Below are 22008 nucleotides of genomic sequence, written 5' to 3'. Positions count from 1 at the left end.
AGTCTTATATTTTAATTTCCAAAAGGTCTCTACCATTAAAACTTTTAACTAACTATTAGTAAAAAGCTGGATTCGAGGCCAGCACCTCCAGAATGCAAGGAAGAAAAGAGAACAAGGCACAGAAGGAAAGGAAGCTTATATTTTTGTTCATATCTCATCATTTTACAATTGCTTTATTTATACTAGTTCCCTAATAACAAAATTTGTCCTTTTGTGCTCAGGGAATATTTTCTAAATCATTGGCTAATTCCATTTATGGTTATGTTGTCCCCTGTAGTACCAACAGCCAACAATCTGCAATTGTGCATTTTATTTGCGCCATCCAGGTCAGCTTCCTTGTTTCATGCTCTTTGTCTCCTGCTGCTGTATGCTTCCTTATCACTCTCTGCCCCATCAAAAACACCTTGCCCTCAAGGTGTTGGGGCTTCAAACCATGGTTTCAAAATTTGATCCAGGATCCCAAATTAAAATGGGTGAAGGAATGAGTGAATGGAGGTTGGTGTTGTGGAAGCAGAGCCATTTTGCAGCGTAAAAGTTGAGGAAGAAGGAGTGGTCGAGCTCCTCGCAGCGGCTAAAGTGCTCGTTGCGGACTCGAGGAATGGTGATCATGTGGTGGTCGGAGGACACGTGGAGGTTGCTGTTAGCAAGGAGGGAAACAACCATAATGGAAACTGGACCCGTCAAGGTTATGGGCCACGACAAGGTTGTGGGCTGCGACTGTATGGGTTCGAACGGCGGAGGTGGCGGCGGAGGCAACCTGGCTAGCAGAGGCGGCATGGTTGTGGGTGCGGTAAGCATGGGTGATGGAGTCATCTCGAGTGACAGAGGCAACGACGGAGGCGGTGACGAAGGCAACGGCGGAAGTGGCGGCGGGGTCAGCATGGGTGTGTGTGCGAGGAGTGCCTTCGCAAAGGAAGAAGATGGAGTGATAGTGGAAGAGGAAGGTGGCGAAAAGGGGTGGGCTGGTGAGTGTTGTGGTCTAGCATGGTCGGAGTAAAGGGACAGGCAGCCATGGAAGGTGGGGATGGCGAAAAAAGAAGAAGGTGAGTGGCTGGGTGGTGCCGATTTCGGCAGATGATGAATGAGTGCATCGATTTTGTGAGTGAGTTGTTGAATAGTGTGAGTGAGATATAGTTTTTGAGTGGTGAGCTTGGTAAGAGCATCCTCCAGCCGATCAGAAGTAGTTGTGGATCTCGTGGCCATGGGAGGGTGCAACGAGAGCACCAAAATGTTAGCAGAAAATTGGATTCGAGGCCAGCACCTCCAGAATGCAAGGAAGAAAAATGAAGAAGGCACAGAAGGAAATGAAGCTTATATTTTTGTTCATATCTCATCATTTTACAATTTCTTTATTTATACTAGTTCCCTAATAATAGAATTTGTCCTTTTGTGCTCAGGGAATATTTTCTAAATCATTGGCTAATTCCATTTATGGTTATGCTGTCCCTTGTAATACCATCAGCCAACAATATGCAATTTTGCATTTCATTTGCGCCATCTAGGTTAGCTTCCTTGTTTCATGCTCTTTGTCTCCTGCTGCTATATGCTTCCCTATCACTAACGGAGTTAAAAAAATTTAACGGCAGAGACTTTATGAAAATTAAAATATAAACTTCATGGATTAAAAAATTCACTTATTAATTATAAGGATTAAAAGAGATAAATTTGGAAACTACAAGGCTAAATGGGTAACTAAATCTTTTTTAGAATGTATGTTAATTAACTTTTACTTTACATAATGTAAGTATTAGTTTTTTCAGTCCACATATTTGTGTTTTGAGATTAATACTCATACACTCACAATGTAAAACAATTTTATATCGTCATTCAATCACAAATCACTGTTTGAATTACTTTAAGATAATTATTTTAAAAGTCAACAAATTTATCATACATAATGGGTTGTGATAAGATGACTATATAAAACTTTTTATATTGTCAGTGTATAATCATCTTTCTGATAGAATGATTGTGTAAAATTATTTATACTATCATTATATATATATGACTATATAAAATCGTATTATTATCTTAATTGGAATGCTATCTATTTATTATTTTTGAATCATATACTACTTTAAATTGTGTAAATTTAATCCATATATTAGCGTTTAACAATATTGAGGAAGCTAAACAATCGGAAAAAAAAATCTTTCAAAATTTCTGTATAATTTTGATAATAGTTGGAATTGTATAAATTTCACTTATACTAGTATTTGGAAATTTAGGGAAGTTGGAAAAGCATGAAAACTCATGTCTAAAAATTTGTACAATTTATTTTAATATATATATATATATATATATATAAACTATCTCTTGAGCTCATGTCGTTCAAATGGGTCATAGAGATCAGTGGGTGTGACCTATTGACAAGTCGGGCTTAGACTTGGTAAGCACATCCTACAGTGTAATCCATGATTTGAGGAAGGCTCTCATAATGATGTGTTCTTAGAAAATGTGTGGAAATTGGAGGTCCCTCCTAAGGTTTAGTTTTCGCTATAGAGAGTCTTTCTTGATAAGATGTCATGTCGTGATAATCTAATTATAAGAAGGAATGTGGTGTTACAATCTCATTGATGTGTTTTTTTTTTCTTGATGATATGGAAAATTTGGACCACTTGTTTGTGTACTATATGGAAACTATGTCCATTAGTAATACTCTATTGTGTCTCCAAGGTCATTTAGAGATCATTTCCTACATGTTCAAACTTGTTTGAAGTACAAAGCTAAGATATCTAGATGATCAATCATGTGAAGTGTTGTAGTATGGTGCACATGGAATACTAGAAATATAATCGGTTTTGGGTGGAAAAATGTATGGAATCGGTCGATAGATACAATAATATGTGAATTAGTATAGGGGACATGAACTCCTCTTGGTTATAGAGATGCTATATCGGGTGGATGATAGAGAAGGATTCAATTATAAGCATTTGGGAAGTTTTCTTCTTACATGGCTTCTCATCATTAAGGCTAAGGCATTTGGGGGATAGGATGATGCTGCTATCTAGGAATGAAGAGCATAATCTAGAGGAAATAATAGAGAACAAAAGCTGGTTGGAGAGATGGTTTGCCTTGTTTTCACCATGGCAACCTCAAATGGTTTTGGGGCATAGATTGGTTTGGATAAGGGTATGTGGCATTCCTCGATCTAAACTTGTGGAATAAGGATGCCTTTTAAAACTAGTGAGTCTTATGGGGAGCCTAGTGGTAGTAGCAGATGAAATGAGCAACATGGAAAGGTTGAATCAAGCAAGAGTCCTTACTAGAACGTCAACACAAACACCTATAGCTTTCTTCCAAAAGTACGAGGTGGGTGTGATGATGTTTGGGGTGTGGCTGGTGGAAGATTCAACGAATAAGGGGAGAAGGTGTGAGTGCCAAAGAGATTGGTCATGAAAGGGAAACCAATCAACAGTTGAATTCGTGGAGGGCGGTTGGGTGGGATTGGAGAGGTAAGAGTTTTCCGAGGAAGAAGGGAGTGAAGACAGAGAAAGGTCATGGGTGGAGGAGCATGATTTGATGCTTAATGCATCGAACCGGATACTTACTTTGGTCAACAACCAACTTACCTGAAAAACAAAGGCCACAGAGGAACCTAGTAGAGCCTCATAGTCCAAAAGCTACCTCTTTTTTTTACGATTATAAGGATATAAGGTGTAACAAAGTTGAGGGAGAGGACAAAGGGAAGAAAGTAACAAGGGTCAAAAATGACATCACCGAAGCAGTTATAATATGTGATATGGTGGATCAAATAAGGGTTAAATGTCGAGGCAATAAGCAAGATGCTATGAACCAAGTCATTAACATGGAGACAAGGAACAAAGAGGAAGATATAAGAGAGAAAAAAGGAAAGGAAGTAAAGGGTACATGCAATTGTCCATGAAGGTCATGGGAGCAAGGTGAAGTGGAAGGCGATTAAGAATCTAATTGCAAGAGAGGATCCAATATTTGTTTGCTTACAAGAAACAAACATAGAAAATGTAAATAAAAAGTTGTGTAGGGCTTTGTGGGGTGATGACCTTGTGGAGTGGAAACAAGTATTGACTGTGAATTCTTCTGGAGGATTATTGTGTTTATGGGAGCAAGGAACATTCCAAGTGATCTCTTGGGAAGGAGAGCTTGGTTTTCTCTTCATCCAAGTAGGTGGGTTGAGTGGGACGAAATCATTAAAATTGTGAATGTGTATTCACCATGCGTGTTAATTGACAAAAGGACTTTGTGGGAAGAACTGAATTTGCTCAAAGGGAGGGTGAGTGATGGATTATGGTGTGTCATTGGTAATTTTAATTCCATAAGATCCCAAGACAAGAGGTTGGGAAGACATGCATCACAACATTGGAATAAGGAAATCCATGAGTTCAACAACTTCATCGACAATATGGGATTGTTTGAAATACCATGGATAAGGAGGAAGTTTACTTGGGTGAGAGTGATGAGTAGGAGTATGAGTACAAGATTGGATAGGGCTTTGGTCTCCATGGACTGACTACACACTTGGCCAAACTCAACCCAATTGGGGATTGATGGATCCATTTCCGACCATTGCTCGATCATTGTGCAACAAAAAGTCATTGATTGGGGGCCTATACCTTTTAAAGCCTTCAATTTTATGTTAAAGGAGCTAAGGTTGGTTGATTTTGTAAAGAAGGCTTATGAATGATACAATATCCAAGGGTGGGGGGCTTTTGTTGTCAAGGAGAAACTAAAACATTTGAAGAAGGATATCAAGAAATGGAGTGTGGAGAAGTTTGGGAGTCAACAAGCACTTATTGAATCCTTGGTGTCTAATATAAACAACATGAACTCAAAGGAGGAACTAGGGGGCATTTCTTTGGAGGAAGCAAGTGAAAGAGAAACAATGTTAAAATACTTTTGGAAAATGTTTAAAGATTTATGAATATATTCTTTACCAAAATTCGAGAGTGAAGTGGATAAGGGAAAGGGATGAAAACACAAAGTTCTTCCATACCATCATCAATTGGAAGAGAAGGAAGAAAAACATCAAGAGGTTGTAAGTGGGGGGAATTGGTGTGAGGGTCCTTTGTTGGTAAAAAAATAAATTAAGGGGTACTTTCAAAAAATAAATTATTTGATGAAGGTGAGATGGATTTCTTGTTGGAAGAGGGGAGGTTCAACTCTATTTCGAAGGAGGAAAATATTATGCTTGTGGGGGTATTTACCAAAGAGGAGGTCAAAGCGGTAGTTTGGAATTATGATGGTAACAAGAGCCTTGAGCCAGATGGGCTAAGCTTCAATTTCATTAAAGCTTGTTGGGATGTGATCAAAGGGGATATCTTGAGCGTTGTTAATGAATTCCATGGATACAGACAGTTAGTGGTTACCTAAAGGATCTAATGATTCATTCTTGACTCTTATCACAAAGAAAGAGAATCCACAAGGCCAAGGGGAATATAGACCCATTTCCCTTAATTGACGCCTATATAAGATTATTGCAAATATCTTGGCTAAGAGAATTAGCAAAGTCGTGTGTAGCATTATAGACACTAGACAATCGACTTTCATGGGGAGTAAGAATATATTGGGTGGGCTGTTGATAGCCAACAAGGTTGTACATGAAGCAAAGTCTAAGAAGAAGCCATGTTTTGTCTTTAAAGCCAATTTTGAGAAAGCATATGACTCCGTGAGGTGGGGTTTCTTAGCATACATCCTTTTTCAGAATGGCCTTTGTGCTATGTGCATACAATGGATATGGGATTGTTTACAATCCTCCTCAATCTCTGTTCTTGTCAATGAAAGCCTAGTGGAGGAAGTTTTTCCCGAAAAAGGCCTCCGGCTAGGTGATCCCTTAACTCCTTTCTAATTTTTGGATGTTGCAGAGGGTTTGTGTGGCTTGGTGAGGGAGGCAGAGGCTAAAGGTTTACTTTTGGAGGTCCCAATTGGTAAAGGAAATTTGCGAATTTCTTTACTTGAATTTACGGATGATACAATTTTCTTCACTAGAAAATCGATGATAGACATCATCACTTTGAAGACAATCTTAGGGTGTTTTGAAATGGCTTCAGGCTTAAAAGTAATTTCTTCAAGAGTAGCCTTTTGGGAATTCATGTGGAGCACATGGAAGTCATCACCAATGCAAGAGTTTTGAATTCTAAAGGAATGTGCCTCCCTTGTACCTACTTGGGTCTTCTAGTTGGTGCAAATGCTAGGAGACTATCTACATGGCAACCGATTATTGACAAGCTAACCAAGAAGTTAGCTAATTGGAGGAGGAAGCACTTGTCTTTTAGAGGGACAACTAGCTTAATCAAATATTATCCTCTATCCCCTTGTACTATATCTCTTTCTTTAGAATTCCTAGGAAGGTCATTTCAATATTAAATAGAATTCAAAGATTTTTTTTTGTGGGGGGCTAACCAAAGGGAAGGGAGGGGGGGAGGGGGAGAGGGAGGTAGCTTGGATTAAATGGGATGTTGTGTGTTCACCCATACAAAATGGGGGGCTATGGATAAATACACATGGTTGGTTTCAAAGGGGGTGATGAGAGTTTTGGGTGATGGGAGGGGTGTGAGTTTTAGGTATGGGAAATTGGTGGGAGAGGAAACATTGGCTACCAAGTTCCCGAGATTGTTCTCAAATTCACTACAAAAAATCAATAAGTTGGCCGAAATGGCTGCATGGACGGGTGACCAATGGTCTTTGGCCTTTACATGGCGCAGATCATGATTTATGTGGGAAGCTAATCTCAATCAACAATTCAGGCGTCACCTACAATGGATCCTACCATCTAAAACTAAAAGTGATGAATGGGGATGGGGTCAAGGACAAACAAATGATTATGTTGTTAGGGAGGTGTATGAGAATATGCATGTTGAGATTGATTTTGTTAAAGGAAAATTCTATATACAAATGTGGAAAGTAAAGGTTACATCAAAGGTTAGGTTAGGGGCTTCGTGTGGAGACTACACTACAATAGGATCCAAACAAAGGCCAATCTGCACAAACAAAACATTTTTCCAGGTGGTAGTGACACAAATTGCATCCTTTGCAACTCGACAATAGAGACACAGAACAACACTTATTCTTCACTTGTCAGTTTGCGCATGAACTTTGGTGTCGCTACTATTGCTGCAAGATGTGCAAAGCCATTTCTAGCAACACGTGGGAAATATTGATATGGGCTATTTGGAGGCACCAAAATGACATTTTTTCTATGAGGGAAGAAAAGATATTGAAACTGTGTTTGATGAATGTAGATACAAAGCATGGTGGTCTCTTTACGTCTAGACAGTGGACGTGGGAGGATGTTTGGGATAGCTTTAGTGGTCATGAATGTGCATGGGTCTGTTGTGGATGACCTATACTGGTATGGGTGACACACATAAATGCTACAATAAGATGAAGGATGTATGTTTGTATTTTGTTTTATCCGTATCTGGCTTGTAGAAACCCATCGGGGTCTCTCTTTATCCCTTTAACTTCCAATAAAACGTTTGCAGAGTAGTTGGCACTACTGGTGACTCTACTTTGTGTCTTCGTTAATATATTAATCCTTTGGTTGTTCCAAAAAAAAAAAACTCGGTGTCTTTAGTAATGGAGCCTTCTATAAGGATAATTCAATGCAGAAACTAATTTACACTACATGGTCTTGGCTATTTGGTTTGTTGTAAGATTTCAGTTTCTCTTTTACACAGTGATGCATGAACCCTGGTGCTTATATCACTGGGTACTCTAATCTGTGTGGAACAGAGATGTAGGGATGTTGTGTTGGGGTGCGTGAAGATAATGTGGATAGGATGTTGGTTCATTGTACCCCTTCACAAGCATAATTTATGGTTTGTAATATGTGCATGGGGTATCAACGCTTTTTGTTGGGATTGGTTATTGGGCATTTAATGCTCAATTCATTTAATGTCCAGTAACCAATTGGTGGGTTTAAAATCAATTGACTCTCTAATTCTACGCACGGTTGGGTATGACTTGTACCTAATCCTATTAATATATGCTATTTTATTCTCATGTTTAAGATTATTGCAAGCAAATTAAGAAATATTTAATAAAATTGAAATTATTATACTTAGATTAAAATGCTCTCATTTAATATCTTGATGTTTGATACTTACACAATTTATAATGGGCATTAAATAAGGGTATATTTGAAAAAATATATATTAATTAGACTTTTAATTCTAAAACATCTAATGTTTTGGGAAAAAATAAAAAGTTAAAACATCAAAAGAAATGAGGAGGTAGTGTGTGATTCTCTCTCATTTGTCTCTTTAATATGCTTATATATCATATATATATATGATTTGCTGATAAAAAAAAAACTATCAATTAATGTACTTTGTGTCTGTAATTTTATCAATATTGTTTACAATTATAATTATAATATATAAAATATTATATATTTGATTAGGGTTAGTTTAATTTGATTTTTGCAATATGTATAGTACAATTGTCATATGCATATTCATTTGCAAAAGAAACAAATGATATTAGAAAAGGACTTCTATAAAAAAAGTGCATACCAATATTATAGGCAAAATGCCGTTTTGTTAGCGCTTTTAAGTTTGTAAATAATTAAAGAAAAAACATTTCTCCCTGTCTTCAGTTTTTGAATAGTTGAGAAAATAGCATTTTGTCAGCAATTCAATAAGGAACTTTATATGTAATTTAAATTGTTTTGCAATTATTAATTGTTGATATTATAACATCATTTAATTTATGTCAACATTTTATTTAGAATCTATTTGGAATGAGTGAAAGTAGAAAGAAAGAACATTGACAAAAAAAATGCATATATAATGTCTTTTTCTTTGTTTGGTGGAAGAGAAAAATTAAAAAAAAATTGACTTCAAGAAACAAAAATTTAAAATTTTCTTTCCTTTAACTTTCATTCTGATTTAAATTTCATTTTTTTCTTCCGTCATTTTCTTTTTTCTCTATCAAACATAGGATTAAACTATTAGCAAAACAATATTGTAAAAAAACTTAAAAATTTCTCTCTTTTGGTGTAGTATAATTTTTAACAGCACATCTTTAAAAAAACGTTGTAAGGTTCATTCATGATTTTATTGAAGAAATCACGATAGTTTATTGAAACACTTATCAATAGTTATAAACACATCTTATAAAAAAACTACCACATTACCACAAAACACAAATCTCTTCCTCTAATTCCAAAACCCAACCACAATAAGCTTGTCGATGGGTAGGCTTCACCACGTCACCGTTCTCCCTTAACCTCACCCACCCCTCCACCTTCCATTTATCTAGATCTCCTACCTCCATTGTTGCCGACTCATAGAATTCCAACATTCCTTATTGTCCGTACAATTTCTTAAATCAAAAAGGTTTTCAAAAAAGTAAATGTTTTTATATCATAATTTCTTTTCGCATCCCTTTTTTAAGCACTCCCCACTTTTTGTTTGTCAAATTTTATTTCAATCATGTTCTTGTACACATGATTATTTCGAAACTATTTTACATACTATTGGAAATGAATTTTTGGAAGGGTTACACATTCCCAAAAATTAAATTTTAGAAGTGTTAATTTTTTTTTTATCATTTTCGAAAACTAAATTCTGGAAGTGATAACCTTAGTCACCTCCCACACACTATGGGATCCTTCTCTTTTCATCTTTTTATGTTCCACGTAAGGTGGATAAAAAGATGCCTTTGACGTTAGATTTGCACACCTTGAAAAATAAAAAATGGCATAAATTCTTTGTTTCCTCACCCCTTCACTCTCATCATGGTTTGTGTTAACAAACCAACCAGAATGAAATAACAGAAATGAGTAGGTTTCCAAAGAAAGTGGGAAGATATGTAATTTTTTTTTTTTTTTGGAAGGGTAGAAGATACTCCAACTTGTCGATTTTATTTTGTAAACAATATTGGCAAAATTACAGATACAATATTATTTTTGGAAGGTTACCTTATTGAACTTGCTTAAACTCGCATGCATAAATTTATAAGATAATTATCCATATTATTTTGACACCCAATGTGTAAAAGTTATGGCTTTCTATTCATGAAGTGTCGTGCTTGTTTATTTTGGAGTTTCTATTCATGTAGTGTTGTGTTTCATTGTCACTATGCTTGACAGCATCCACAATTTCTTGTTGCCTGGTCATTGTGTTGGAATTTTTCAAAAAATAATCATTTGAAATAATATGGATAGTTTTCTGAAATAGGCACATAAGTTGAGAAGGCAGAGTGAGTAGAGAGGTAAAGATCAAATGGACTCGTTGCTTAAGTGAGGCTTTTGGCTGAGTAAATGGTAGTTCTAGTAGAAAGGCACGTGGACCCCCAATAGGCCCTGGCTTAAGCGAGAAGAAGTACTACCTTAAGAAAGCCATGACCTAGTGTGTATATATATATATATATCATTTGTTGGATTTTCACATGATTTAAAAATCAATGTTCTATTTTATCAAAGTTGGATTTGTTCTTAATATTATATGATTCACCCGAAGTGAGGATCTTGATGTTGTATCAATTCATGGTGATAATTTTTTGTTATGCTTGTAGAACTATTGGATGGATTCTTAAGTGTGATGAATATAAGAATAATGAACTCTTATGGTGAATTTATATCATGGTAAATACTTCCATTGATGTATGTTGATTTATTATGAGTTGCAATGATATGTCTGTCATACATACATATTGCATAGTTGTCATTACATATGACTAGTCACCTAAATTGGGATTACATGGTGGGGTCTCAACCTAGTGTTGGAGAGTTGTAGCTCTAGTCACTATTGACGTGCCTAAACATGATAGAGGTTAAGGAAGAACCCTAAGAAGAAATGAAATATGTAAGAAGAAGGATCCACCAGAGCAAGAGTAAAGAGACTGAAGGGTAATTTAAAAGTTGTCAACACATTACATGGTCAAGCCTAAAATGGGAGAAGAGAGTCCATGATGGTGCACTTGATCTAAGTAAAAGAAGGTCAACCTAATAATGCACCAACATGAGCCTGCAACCTAGTTTTGATTTCATTTTATTTAAGTGCTTAAGAGCAATTTATAATTGTAATAAATGGGCTGGTTTGATGCTAATTAGGAGCCTAGGTCTTAATTCTAGAATAAAGTTATTTTTATTTAAGTTGTAATTTGGGTCTTAAGCTTGTTTGGACTTTTTGCTCATGTTTCCTAAAGTTAGGGTTAGTCACCAACATTATTAGAAGAGGCAGGTCGTCTTGGAATTCTATAAATAAGGATGTAATTTTTTTCATTTTTAGATTTGAATAATATTTTAGGTTTATTCCATTGTGAGTGAGTAGAGTATTGACTCTTTTTTGGTTCTTGGATTAGATTCTCCTTTGAATCTTATCAAATGTTTCCATACATCTATCGTGATTCCTCACTTGGCTTATCATTCTCCTAGAGTGTGGCGTGTTCCTTTCTATTTCCTATTTTTTCATCTTTTTTGTTTTATTCCTTCTTTCAATCATCTTGTTCTTGTTGGCGCCATTGATATACTTGTTTTATTGTTTTGTGCTACTTTCTCTTCTTTTACCTCATCTTTTATCTTATTTTGTCTTCAATTCTTGTTACAAGATAACCAACTCAAGAACGATTCATAAAAATAGTATGACTCCTTGCGAGGATCATATCAAAAGGATAGGTGGGCCCATGAACTCCTTCTAAGACTTTGGTCTATGTAAGTCAAGTCATGGTTAGACATTGCCCATGACCATTTATTCTTGACAAAAGTGTTTATCCTCCATAGGATCAACTATAAGACTCCCCTAATGGATGAGTATGAAATCTAAGTTTAGGGATGTGCCTATGTTGATCACTCAAATAGTGAAATTATCCTCAGAGGAGTGGTATATGCATTACATGTCATATTTCATTTCCATGTTGATTAATTCACTACTAAAAAAACTATTTTTTACGACATACATTCTAAGACGGTTATACGAAATCGTTTTAGAATATCACGAGGTGACAATTTTGTAAATAATAAAAGTTATACAACAACAGTCATTGAAAACCGTTCTAAAAATTAACTATTCAAAATATTCAAAGACGGGTTTTTAATAAAACCGTCTTTGAATTTTTCTCACCTTTTTACTTTGACACTGATAATTCCATTCTCTTTCTTTGCTCCTCCGTGCCCTAGAACGAAGCATCCATACACTCCTCCTCCCTCTCAACCCTCACCTCCTCACCACCTTGCTCCACGCCCACGCCGCCAAGTCCTCCTTCCTTCATAACCCCTTCGTCTCCTCCTCCTTCCTCCACCTCTATGACACCCACCTCTCTTTCCCCTTCGCCCACCAACTCTTCCTCCAAACCTCATCGCGGCACCGAAACGTCGTCATTTGGAACACCATAATCTCCCTCCACGCACACAGCAACAACCTCCATCAAGCCCTTCAACTCTTCCACTCACTCGACACTAAATTTATCGATTCCACCTTCAACCCCATCATCTCCACCCTTGCCGCCACCAACCCCTTCGATTCCATTTCCTTCTACTGCAAAATGCTACCCCTTAACCTATAGTTGCGATTAATTACTCTTTTGTCCTTGCTTCGTGTTTGCGTCAATCTCGCCGTTTTCAATTTAATCAAAGAGATCCACGGTTACGCCCTCATCATCGTCATCAGCAGCCCTAGCGATGTCGACAGGGATGCCTTTATCGCGCCCCATTATTATGGTTACTCTTGTCTTTCACTTTTCCAAAATGTTAACATAACATGGCCTTCCCTGCTTCTTGTTTCTCTGGAAATTCTTAATAATATTGTTGTAGTATTTATTTATTTTTTACGAAGCAAACATAGCTAGATGTTGGAGTGCATATAGTAATATGTTTATTGTTATTTTGCTTTTCACTTTGGAGAACTACATTGGAGAGAAAATTGGCCTTGATAAAAAACTTGGTTGGACCTAAAGTGTAATTTGAAGAGACTTTACGACTGAGGTTTGGCTAATTTGCTCACACTACACTATATCCTTCATAAATTTTTTCTTATTTCAAGAAAAAAACTCAAGACTTGACCTATAATCTGTGTTTGGCTGTGAAATGAAATTAAAAAGAAATAACTTTAAGTTGTTAGGATTTGAAGAAATAAGAAATTGTTTGTATGCAGCTTCGATACCTACTAACACAAAGCAAGTTCATGTTAAAAAGAATATTGATAAGAAGAGGTAAACACATATACTTCACTTTCTAATTGGGTTTGAATAGCTGGGAATTTGTGAGTAATTTAGAGAATGAAAAACCTTCTTACATATGTTTAAGAATTATCTACAAGCAGAGTATGAGAAGACAGACTAACATGTTTAGTTATTACGATGTCACTACTAATGATAATCTAATTAGAATTAGTGAGTTTAATAAAAGTTATACAAAGAAGAGTTCTTTGAAATGGAAACAAGAAAAAAAATGTCACTTTTATTAATCTCTTTTAAATAGGCATATAACAATTATGAGTTTGCTCCAACTCCCTTTTTAAATCAACAAGTAGCTGGTTCTGACATGCCTCTCTACATGTGGCCAAATCAGGTACTGATATACATACCATTGCCTCTTATATCAGGCTTCTTTCTTCGTCTATGTCAAAGGGACAAGTTTATGAGATCCCTAGTTAGTTAGGAAAGGATCCATTAATGGATTCGAGGTAGTTAATTATTAGGAATGTAAGTGATAGAAAATAATTGATTCTGTATCAAAAGTTCTGAATTAGAAATTGCATGATGGCAGTTATGCATAGAAAATGATTGTTGGAAGCTATGAGTTTGGAGTATATATTTGATAATAGGTTATGTAATTAGTAAAGGTGTCGTATTTGCACTTTGTTGACAGAGAATACTCTTTGTAGAAGACCTTAGTCTCTATGATAGCAATTTTTTTATTGTTTTGTGTGTGTGCTTTCAGTGTTCAGTATCATATTTTATCAATTTTTCTATTGGTGTTCATTTGTTTCACAGTTTATTTTCACATTCTTTGTTGTTTCGTCTAGGAAAATAGCACACTACTCCAATATGATGCTTTGTATGATCCAAGGATGCTCTCCAGTAAACCCACAGTAGCTGGGGTAATCCTAAATCTTTCATCACAGTACTTAAACTAGTTTCCTACTATAATTCAAGATTCCAGTTGGTTTAGGTTTAATTGAATGTGTACTCACATTATTTTAGGATTAAACTAACATTTTTCCCTCCTAGAGGAACTTCCATGGAGAATAAGTGTATCATTTCTTATATATCATTGATGCATACAATAAAACTGCTTTTTGCATTTTGGTTAGGATGCTACACTGGTTTTTTTCAGAAATAGTACACAGGACTCATGGGGAACAAAACTTGAATTCAATAAAAAGAATTTTCTTAATGTAGTGTAATTTCTCTGTGATTGTGTATTTAGGTTTTATTACATAATTTCTATAGAGTATTCTATAAGTTTTATTGGCCTCAATGATTTTTTTTTAACTTTCAAGTAATTTCTCTTTATATTTATTTGACTTTTCTTTTTCTTTTTACCCTTTCATTGTGTGCTCAGGTAGAAATTTAATTATTTGTGAAATTTTTTTGCAGGAGATCCAAATTTTTTACTGTAAGAATTGTGAATATAATCAACATGAGTGCTTTGCATGTGGCACACTAGGTTGTTCTGATAAATTTTCTGGTGCTAAGGTATAACTATGTGAAACACAATAGGCTGATCTAGTTGATCATTTCATTGAGGTATAACTATGCTAAAGACATAAATATCCTTATGCATACTGAATGTGCTAAGACATGCCACTACTATTACTAATGAACAATTTTTAGAAACATGATGGTTTTCATGGAGCTTCTTTGTTCTGTATGGGACTAAAAATGTCATTTGGTTTTTCTCCTTTAGGTCTTCAAATGCGCTTCCGCAACCTATGGTTTCTTTTATCATCCACATTGTGTTGCAAAGTTACTTCATGGGATAGTTGAGGATGCTCCAAAGGAACATGAGAAAAAAATTGCTAAGGGGTGACCCTTTACTTGTCCTACTCATTATTGCTGTGAATGTAAAGAAATGGAAGACAAGAAGAAACATGATTTTCAATTTTCTGTTTGTAGGCGTTGCCCCAGGTTGTATCATCGCAAATGTTTGCCAAGGTTCTTTCTTTCTTTTTTGTCTGTGTTGATAGTACTCATTTAATTATTCTAATGTACGGAAGGCTGATTCTTAAGTTGCTTATATCAGAGAGATTGCTTTTGATGACATAGAGAGAGTTATATTGAACAAGAACAATATTGACTCAAAAAATTTATTTGGCAAAAAAGCTACTGCTAAGGTTTCTAAACTTCCAGGTAAAATGTCTTCTGGGAAAGTTGGTGACAAGAAGTTTGAAAATATTTCTAGATCAAATATTTCAAGGAAGAAAATAAACAAAGCATCAAGATGTTTGAATGAAAATAAGAGGTCAACAATCTCAAAGGAAACCAAAAAGTTTGACAGTGCAGAAAATAGGCCATCATTGGGTGCAAAATTATTTGCTTTAATGCAGAATAATTCTGAGCATATTAATTCTAGTAATGAGGTTGATGATGTAGCCAACAATACCCTGGTTGTTAAGCCTACTAAAAAGCTGAGTAGCACATTGCCCGCATTAGATGCAGATTCAAAGAGGTGAATTTTTTTCCTTGTCTGACTTTTGGATTGGTTATTTTCTGTTGTTGCCGTTTTTTTTTCCTTTAAGGTTATTTTTATAGTATTTACCATTAATAGTAAAATTCTATTAGATTCTTGTTTGAAACTCAAGCTATTTTAATGGTTGTTTATGATGACATTGTTGATATGATTTCTTCTGATGTAGATTGTTTGCTTTGTTTAAAGAAGCTACTTCATCGGTTACTTTGGAGAATGTTGTAAAAGAGCACATATTTGCTGCTACTCATACTCACTCGTTGAAAAGTGTTATGGAGAAGACCATCACATTGGGGAAATTGGAAGGCTCAGTTAAGGTACATATCACTATCTATATTTATTACTCTATGGTGTTTATTTCAGAGTTTGTTTGGAGCTTAGGTATTCTGTCTTGTGTATTCAGGCTGTTCGAACAACTCTAAGGATACTAGAGGATGAGCACAATATTCGGGATGCAGAAGCTGTTTGAGGCCCTGATGTTCTAAACCAGATATTTAAGTGGAAGGTACTATGCTATTTTTTCTATTTTTTTTAGGATTTTGGTTCTAAGTGTCTAAATATTGATTCCTCTCTAGTATTTTTACTGTATGATATTTGCTCATCGTTGATGGAATAACTATTCCTCTTATTATCCCTAACTAAAAAAGTTTAATCAAATAGGAAATCCTGGATGTTACACTAGAGAATAGTTTTTTTAAAATTAATTTAAGATTTTAAAAATAATAATTTTTATTTTAATTTCACATTTTAGTATTTTTGTTAAGTGATGTAGGAAGTGCTATTATAAAATGAAAAACATTTTAGTTAAATAAAAATATATTTGAAAAATTCAAAATAAATAATTTTTAATATTTAAACGTACATTAAAACAACTGATATTTTAAATGTTTGTAATTTTAAAAAGTCAAAAATATATTTTAAATGTTTAAATTTTGCTCTTTCCACACTGATGAGAGTCATACATGGTGGCTGATGAAAAAAAGTCAATTATGTTTTAATTAATGGAGTGCCATGTAGGATTTGTAGTAAATAGTAATAATTATTAGTTAAGTTCTAGCTAGCAGGGCTGCGCAAACCACGGTGACATTAAATGAAAATAAGTAGCCAAGTAGTACTATTTAATAATATCAAAATCTCATTTTTTTTAGGCTGAGAGTTGAAAAGAACAACAACTAAAGAGAAAGCAAGGAAAGAACAATCAAGACAAACTAGTTCCCATGGCATTAGCATAATCTCAATTGCTCTAGAGAATAATGTTTTTCTTAAAAAAAAATAGTTTAAGATTTTAAAAATATTAATTTTCTATACGTAGTATTTTCGTTAAGTGAGGAGTATATTAGCAGCTTCCACACACACACATATTCTTTATTGTGTCTTTTTGCATCTTCATGTGTTGCTATGTTGGAAAGATACAAAAACTAGCTTTATTATCCTCCTTTTTCATTGAAGAGTATTATAGATCTAGTAGTTAGGACAAGTCATATGTGTTATAGATTTCTAGATGAGGCTGATGTCACAGAATAGTGATAAACAGATTAATGATTATTTTGATGGGTTTAAATTTGATTATATTCATGTAGTAAGATATATTTTAAGCTACTTTTCATTTGCTTTGAATTTTATGCTTTAATACAAATTATGATTTATGGTTCAAAAATTATCTTGGTGATTCACGATTTGAATTTTGATTTGATAACCTTGAAGCAATAGGATACTTTCAATATGTATGCTATTTTTTATGCATTTGTATATTTCCAAGTATAATTATAAATTTTTAGTACGATCTTATTTATAACTAGCATGGAGATGATTACAAAAAATGAAATTAATTCTAAAATAATAATACATTCTAAGACGATTGTCTTTTAGACCGTCTTAGAATGTAGTACATTCTAATATAGTTGTCTTTGAGACCGTCTTAGCGGTCCTGGACAAAAACTCATCTTAGAATGTTATATATACTACGACGGTTCAATATAACCGTTGTTGTAAATGTCCATACTTTCTATGACGCTTGATATGACGACAGTTGATAATCGATATTGTATCCTACAAATAACCGATGTAGTAGGCTTCCATTGTAATAGTGATTTATATGATTCATAATTAAAATTTATTGGTCGAATGATGATAAAACTTGTGATGTTTTGTAAACCTTTTTTTTTTATTGTACTTATGCCTTTTTACTTCTCTCCCTTATTACTTATTTCTTTAAATGTGCTTTCCCTTGATTTTGTCTTGATGGTTGTGCCACTTGACATGAGAGCGGATAGTGATACAATTATGAGAGAACATGCTACTCTTGGTTGATGTTGGATCATGGTGGTGGGCTAGGGTCGAGACTGACCCTCACTCCTTTTTCCTATCAATCTATACTAATTAAATAGAATAACTCATTTTGGTATCTACAAATTTTAGACAATTTTACCTCTCATGAGTTTTTAAACTTCTATTACTCGAATAACTACTCACCCGGGTGCCTCTCTCCCCCTAATTTTCATAGTGGGGACTAACTTAGGGAAATAATATATTTATGTGGTACTTGATGTATTTATTCTCTTAAGGGACACTTTTGAGATTATTTTTTTTCAATAGAAATGTTAGTTTTGTAGTAACATAAGACATCGTACGTACTCATTATGTTATGGCATGTCTTAATGATGCTTTAGATATGATGATTGATGATTAGAAGACCGCATGCGGAAATTAAATTGTGAAAATGGTAATTGTTTTCATAATCAAACTTAAAATTAAGAGTTTTAAATGAACCTAAAATAACATGTTCTGCAAGATAGCTGATATGTAACGACTTCCAGTGTTAATTAGCAAATAACATCGAGGTTATGAGTTACCTACCTTCACAATGGCGTAAGTTAGGTGATACTCACTTTTTTTGTATTCCTCGGCATATCTGTGGATAAAAATCAAATCAAATAGAATTTATGATCCTGAAAACCTTTAACCGTATAAAATTGTTGAATATATAAATTGATTAAAAAATTGCATTATTCATTAAACTAACCCTGCCACTTGACCATCAACGAACCATGGATGCCAAGTCATATCAAATTTCAAATTAAGTGACTTGACAATAGAAAGTGAACTAAGATACGGTATCGACATGTCAAGATCCGTGCTGTAAATGATAAAGAAAAATATCGCTTAGAAATTAATCTGAAAATTAATTATGTGCAGTAAATGATGCAAAATCTCACACCAGTAGTACTTGGAAAGTTAGCAAATATATGAAGCTTGCAACGAAAGGGATTTTTTTTGTGTTGATAAAAAAAATACGGGTTTACGAAAAGAATTTAGAGCTATTTTTATACTATTTAATTTAATTTTAATATAATATAAATAACTAAGGTTTAATATTCATGTACTGTCGGTGGTGTATAAATTTTTAAATGATTAACTAATCCCACATCACATTTAGTATGAATTAAAGTTATTATTATAAAAGTTAATTAACAATAATAATCTTATTATACATGACAATTATAATCCTTGAATGATAGTATAAAATATTTTATATTACTAATATATTTAAATTAAATTCATAAAATTATGACCAATGTATTATGAAGAAATGCTAATATGAGGGTTGGCTGAAAGTATTACTCCAAACATGCATTTAATAATAAAAGAAAAGAAAAAAGTTAAGTTGGTTGGACTATCATAATTTGTCATGGGCAATGAAATTTCATTCCAATTATTCACAGATATATAGTCTGCCAAAATGAAATAATTTTTCTTAATTTTTCCATGGTTCTTTAGTTGTGCTTCCGTATAATTGCAACTGTTAAAAGGGAATATTTAAGGAACTTACCAATAAATTAGAGATCGCATGTTTGTGTTTGTAAGATTATGAAGGTATTGAACCACACTAGGAACGTTCCATGTATATGCAGCGCTGCGATTGCATCGTTGGAAGTGATCTTTTGTTCCCTGTGTCGACATTATATTTTCTTGATCATGCAAAATTTAATTTACTTTTTTAACTCTCTTAACATCTAATTAAAGGAATAATTATTACTGTTTACCTCTCTAACTTGAAGAGCCTTCTGAACATGTGGATCATTTGCCCATAATTCTCCAATTGCATATAAGTCATCCTAGATCAATATTAAATGTAAAATTTGTGTGTGTACAAAGAGAGAGAGAGAGATAAAATTTGTGTGTGTACAAAGAGAGAGAGAGAGAGGTCTACATACCCGACACCTAAATTTAGTTTGGTGGATATAATTTAATTCTTGAGAAAGAATTCTTTGATTCTCCTTAGGTGCAATCACACAACTTGGTTCCAAAATTTGATATTCATTTATGTAACGAACTAACTACACAATGGATGATAAAATATTAAAAAATATTTGAATATTATAAACAAATTTTTTGTGAAGAGCTATGGAAAATATAGAAGAAGGTTTCCCACCTCAGTGTAGGCTTCATAATCTGACATACATTTTGTGTTGTTAGGATCAAGATTAACATAATCACCATTGCAATTAGATTTAATTGACTGTAAAAGCAAAATGGCACCAAACATACATATATAAGATTTAATTTCCTGTAAAATAAATTAATTTTAAAGCTAGTAAGTTAGTTGAATTTCTCTATAAAAAAAAAACCTCGTATAGTTCATTTGATATAAGTGTTCGTTGGTGAGCGAATTCAACTTTTGTGTTATTGTCCATGAAAGAGTCAAGTCTTGGACTTGCAAGCACAAGGCCCTATTGTAAAATTCAGAGACAAAATAAGAAAATTTGAATAAAACATATTTGGCATCCATGAAATGCTAACAACGAGAAAATAAGCATATTTCTGTACTTGGATGTTCAGGATTGGTGAGCGTCCAGTTTCATAATCTGCAAATCAGTAAATCATGTATTAATAAAACTTGAAGTAAATTAACATATTTCTGTAATCGAAGCATTATAATAACGAGTTCGGTCTCATTTTTCATATAGTTGCAAACAGCTACTTCGTAATATTCATAACTTTGTGGTAAAGTTTGTTTGTAAACAAGTCAATATCGTCGCCCATGCTCTTACATGGATGTCTAAGTTTTTTGTCTTGTCAGCAGTTCTGTGACAATAACATACCAAATTGTATTCATGCTTCAATTATTAATGATAGGAGACCTTGAGGCTTTTGTAGTAAAAAAAAACTGAAGTAAATTAATTTGAATTGAATAAATTATAGAGATGTTTAAATTACACAATCTTTCATTTAAAAATGCACATTTTTTTTTACAGAATACACACACTTCCTTTGGTTAAAAGATAAATGCGATATATACACTTGAATTTGTTTTAATGTAAAGAAATTTTCGCAGATTTTTTTCCCTTTCATAATGATCATGATTGACAATTTTTTTTTCCTTTAACATCATTTAAAATGTTAAAATAAAAGAAAAAAGATTATAATAATTAAATATTATTTAATAGATTTGGACTGCATAATTGGTGATTGATTCATGAATTTGAAATAATTGAGTGTTTAAAATTGATTTGAAACATGTAAGAATCTATCTTAGACTCCTAGGTTTTCTATTTTTGGTGTTTGGAGTGATTGAGAGTCATTGGAAACCCCCAAACCAACAAAATCGTGCAACATCGCAAGTCTGCACGAATGTGCAGTCAAGTTGCACATATGTGTGGATTTCACAGGATCCCTGCACCTTGGGCAAGTGCACCGGTGTACGTGCATCATACTAGAGACCCCAAAATGTGTTTTTTTTGAGGTCCTGTAATGGTTCATGGTGCCTCTCGGATCAACCCTTGACTATGCCAACTTCTCATATCTAGGATTTCTTCAATCTAAATGACGTATGTGATCACAATCACAAAGTATTTTTGAAAATGATATCGCATGTAAATAAGTTAAATGTATATCACATTGCATGTATGCCTATGTATATGGAATAATTTGAATCTGTGATATGTTGGTGTGATGTAATTGTATATAAATGTGTTCTATTTATTTTATCTTTCTTTCAAGTTCCTTAATCATTGTTTGTTTGCTTGTATTTGGGCTAAATACTTTACCCAGATGTTGGAGGATAGGTTTAAGTCTCAATTTTTTTCTAGTTTCATGATTATGTATGCATTATATAGGCTCTAAGACAATGTAACATTGGAGCTCAGATTTGTGGTCTTCAGTTTTATACAATTTATTTCATGTTTAGTTTAATTTTTTTGTATGGTTTTTTTAGTGCAAGAAGTTCTTTGAATTCAAATTAAGTTTGTTTATGAAGTTCTCTTTTACTGTTCATGAAAATATGTTATGTAATGCTCCTTTACCACGAAAAAGATTTTGAAAAATAGCATAGTTCTTTATTTAATTAGGCTTAAATATATTTTTTAGCTTTAATAAATTTTTGATTTTTGTGTTTGTTT

The 22008-nt window shown here is 33.9% G+C and overlaps 1 protein-coding gene across 1 annotated transcript in view; it reads right to left on the bottom strand.

Annotated features, from left to right (window-relative positions):
* The window catches only part of LOC114402331 (serine carboxypeptidase-like 17), a 38799-nt gene that overhangs the window by 5497 nt on the left and 11294 nt on the right, over positions 1-22008 (bottom strand). The window contains exons 6-13 of the mRNA XM_028364848.1: positions 20438-20475; positions 20239-20340; positions 20043-20129; positions 19825-19947; positions 19654-19725; positions 19440-19558; positions 18633-18746; positions 18467-18521 (exon numbers count right to left, since the gene is read on the bottom strand). Of these exons, the coding sequence (XP_028220649.1) occupies positions 18467-18521; positions 18633-18746; positions 19440-19558; positions 19654-19725; positions 19825-19947; positions 20043-20129; positions 20239-20340; positions 20438-20475 (710 nt within the window). The remainder of the gene's footprint in view (positions 1-18466; positions 18522-18632; positions 18747-19439; positions 19559-19653; positions 19726-19824; positions 19948-20042; positions 20130-20238; positions 20341-20437; positions 20476-22008) is intronic.

The sequence above is a fragment of the Glycine soja genome, chromosome 20 (genome assembly GCF_004193775.1).
Source record: "Glycine soja cultivar W05 chromosome 20, ASM419377v2, whole genome shotgun sequence".
NCBI lineage: Eukaryota > Viridiplantae > Streptophyta > Magnoliopsida > Fabales > Fabaceae > Glycine > Glycine soja.
This window is presented reverse-complemented; position numbering and strand designations above follow the sequence as displayed.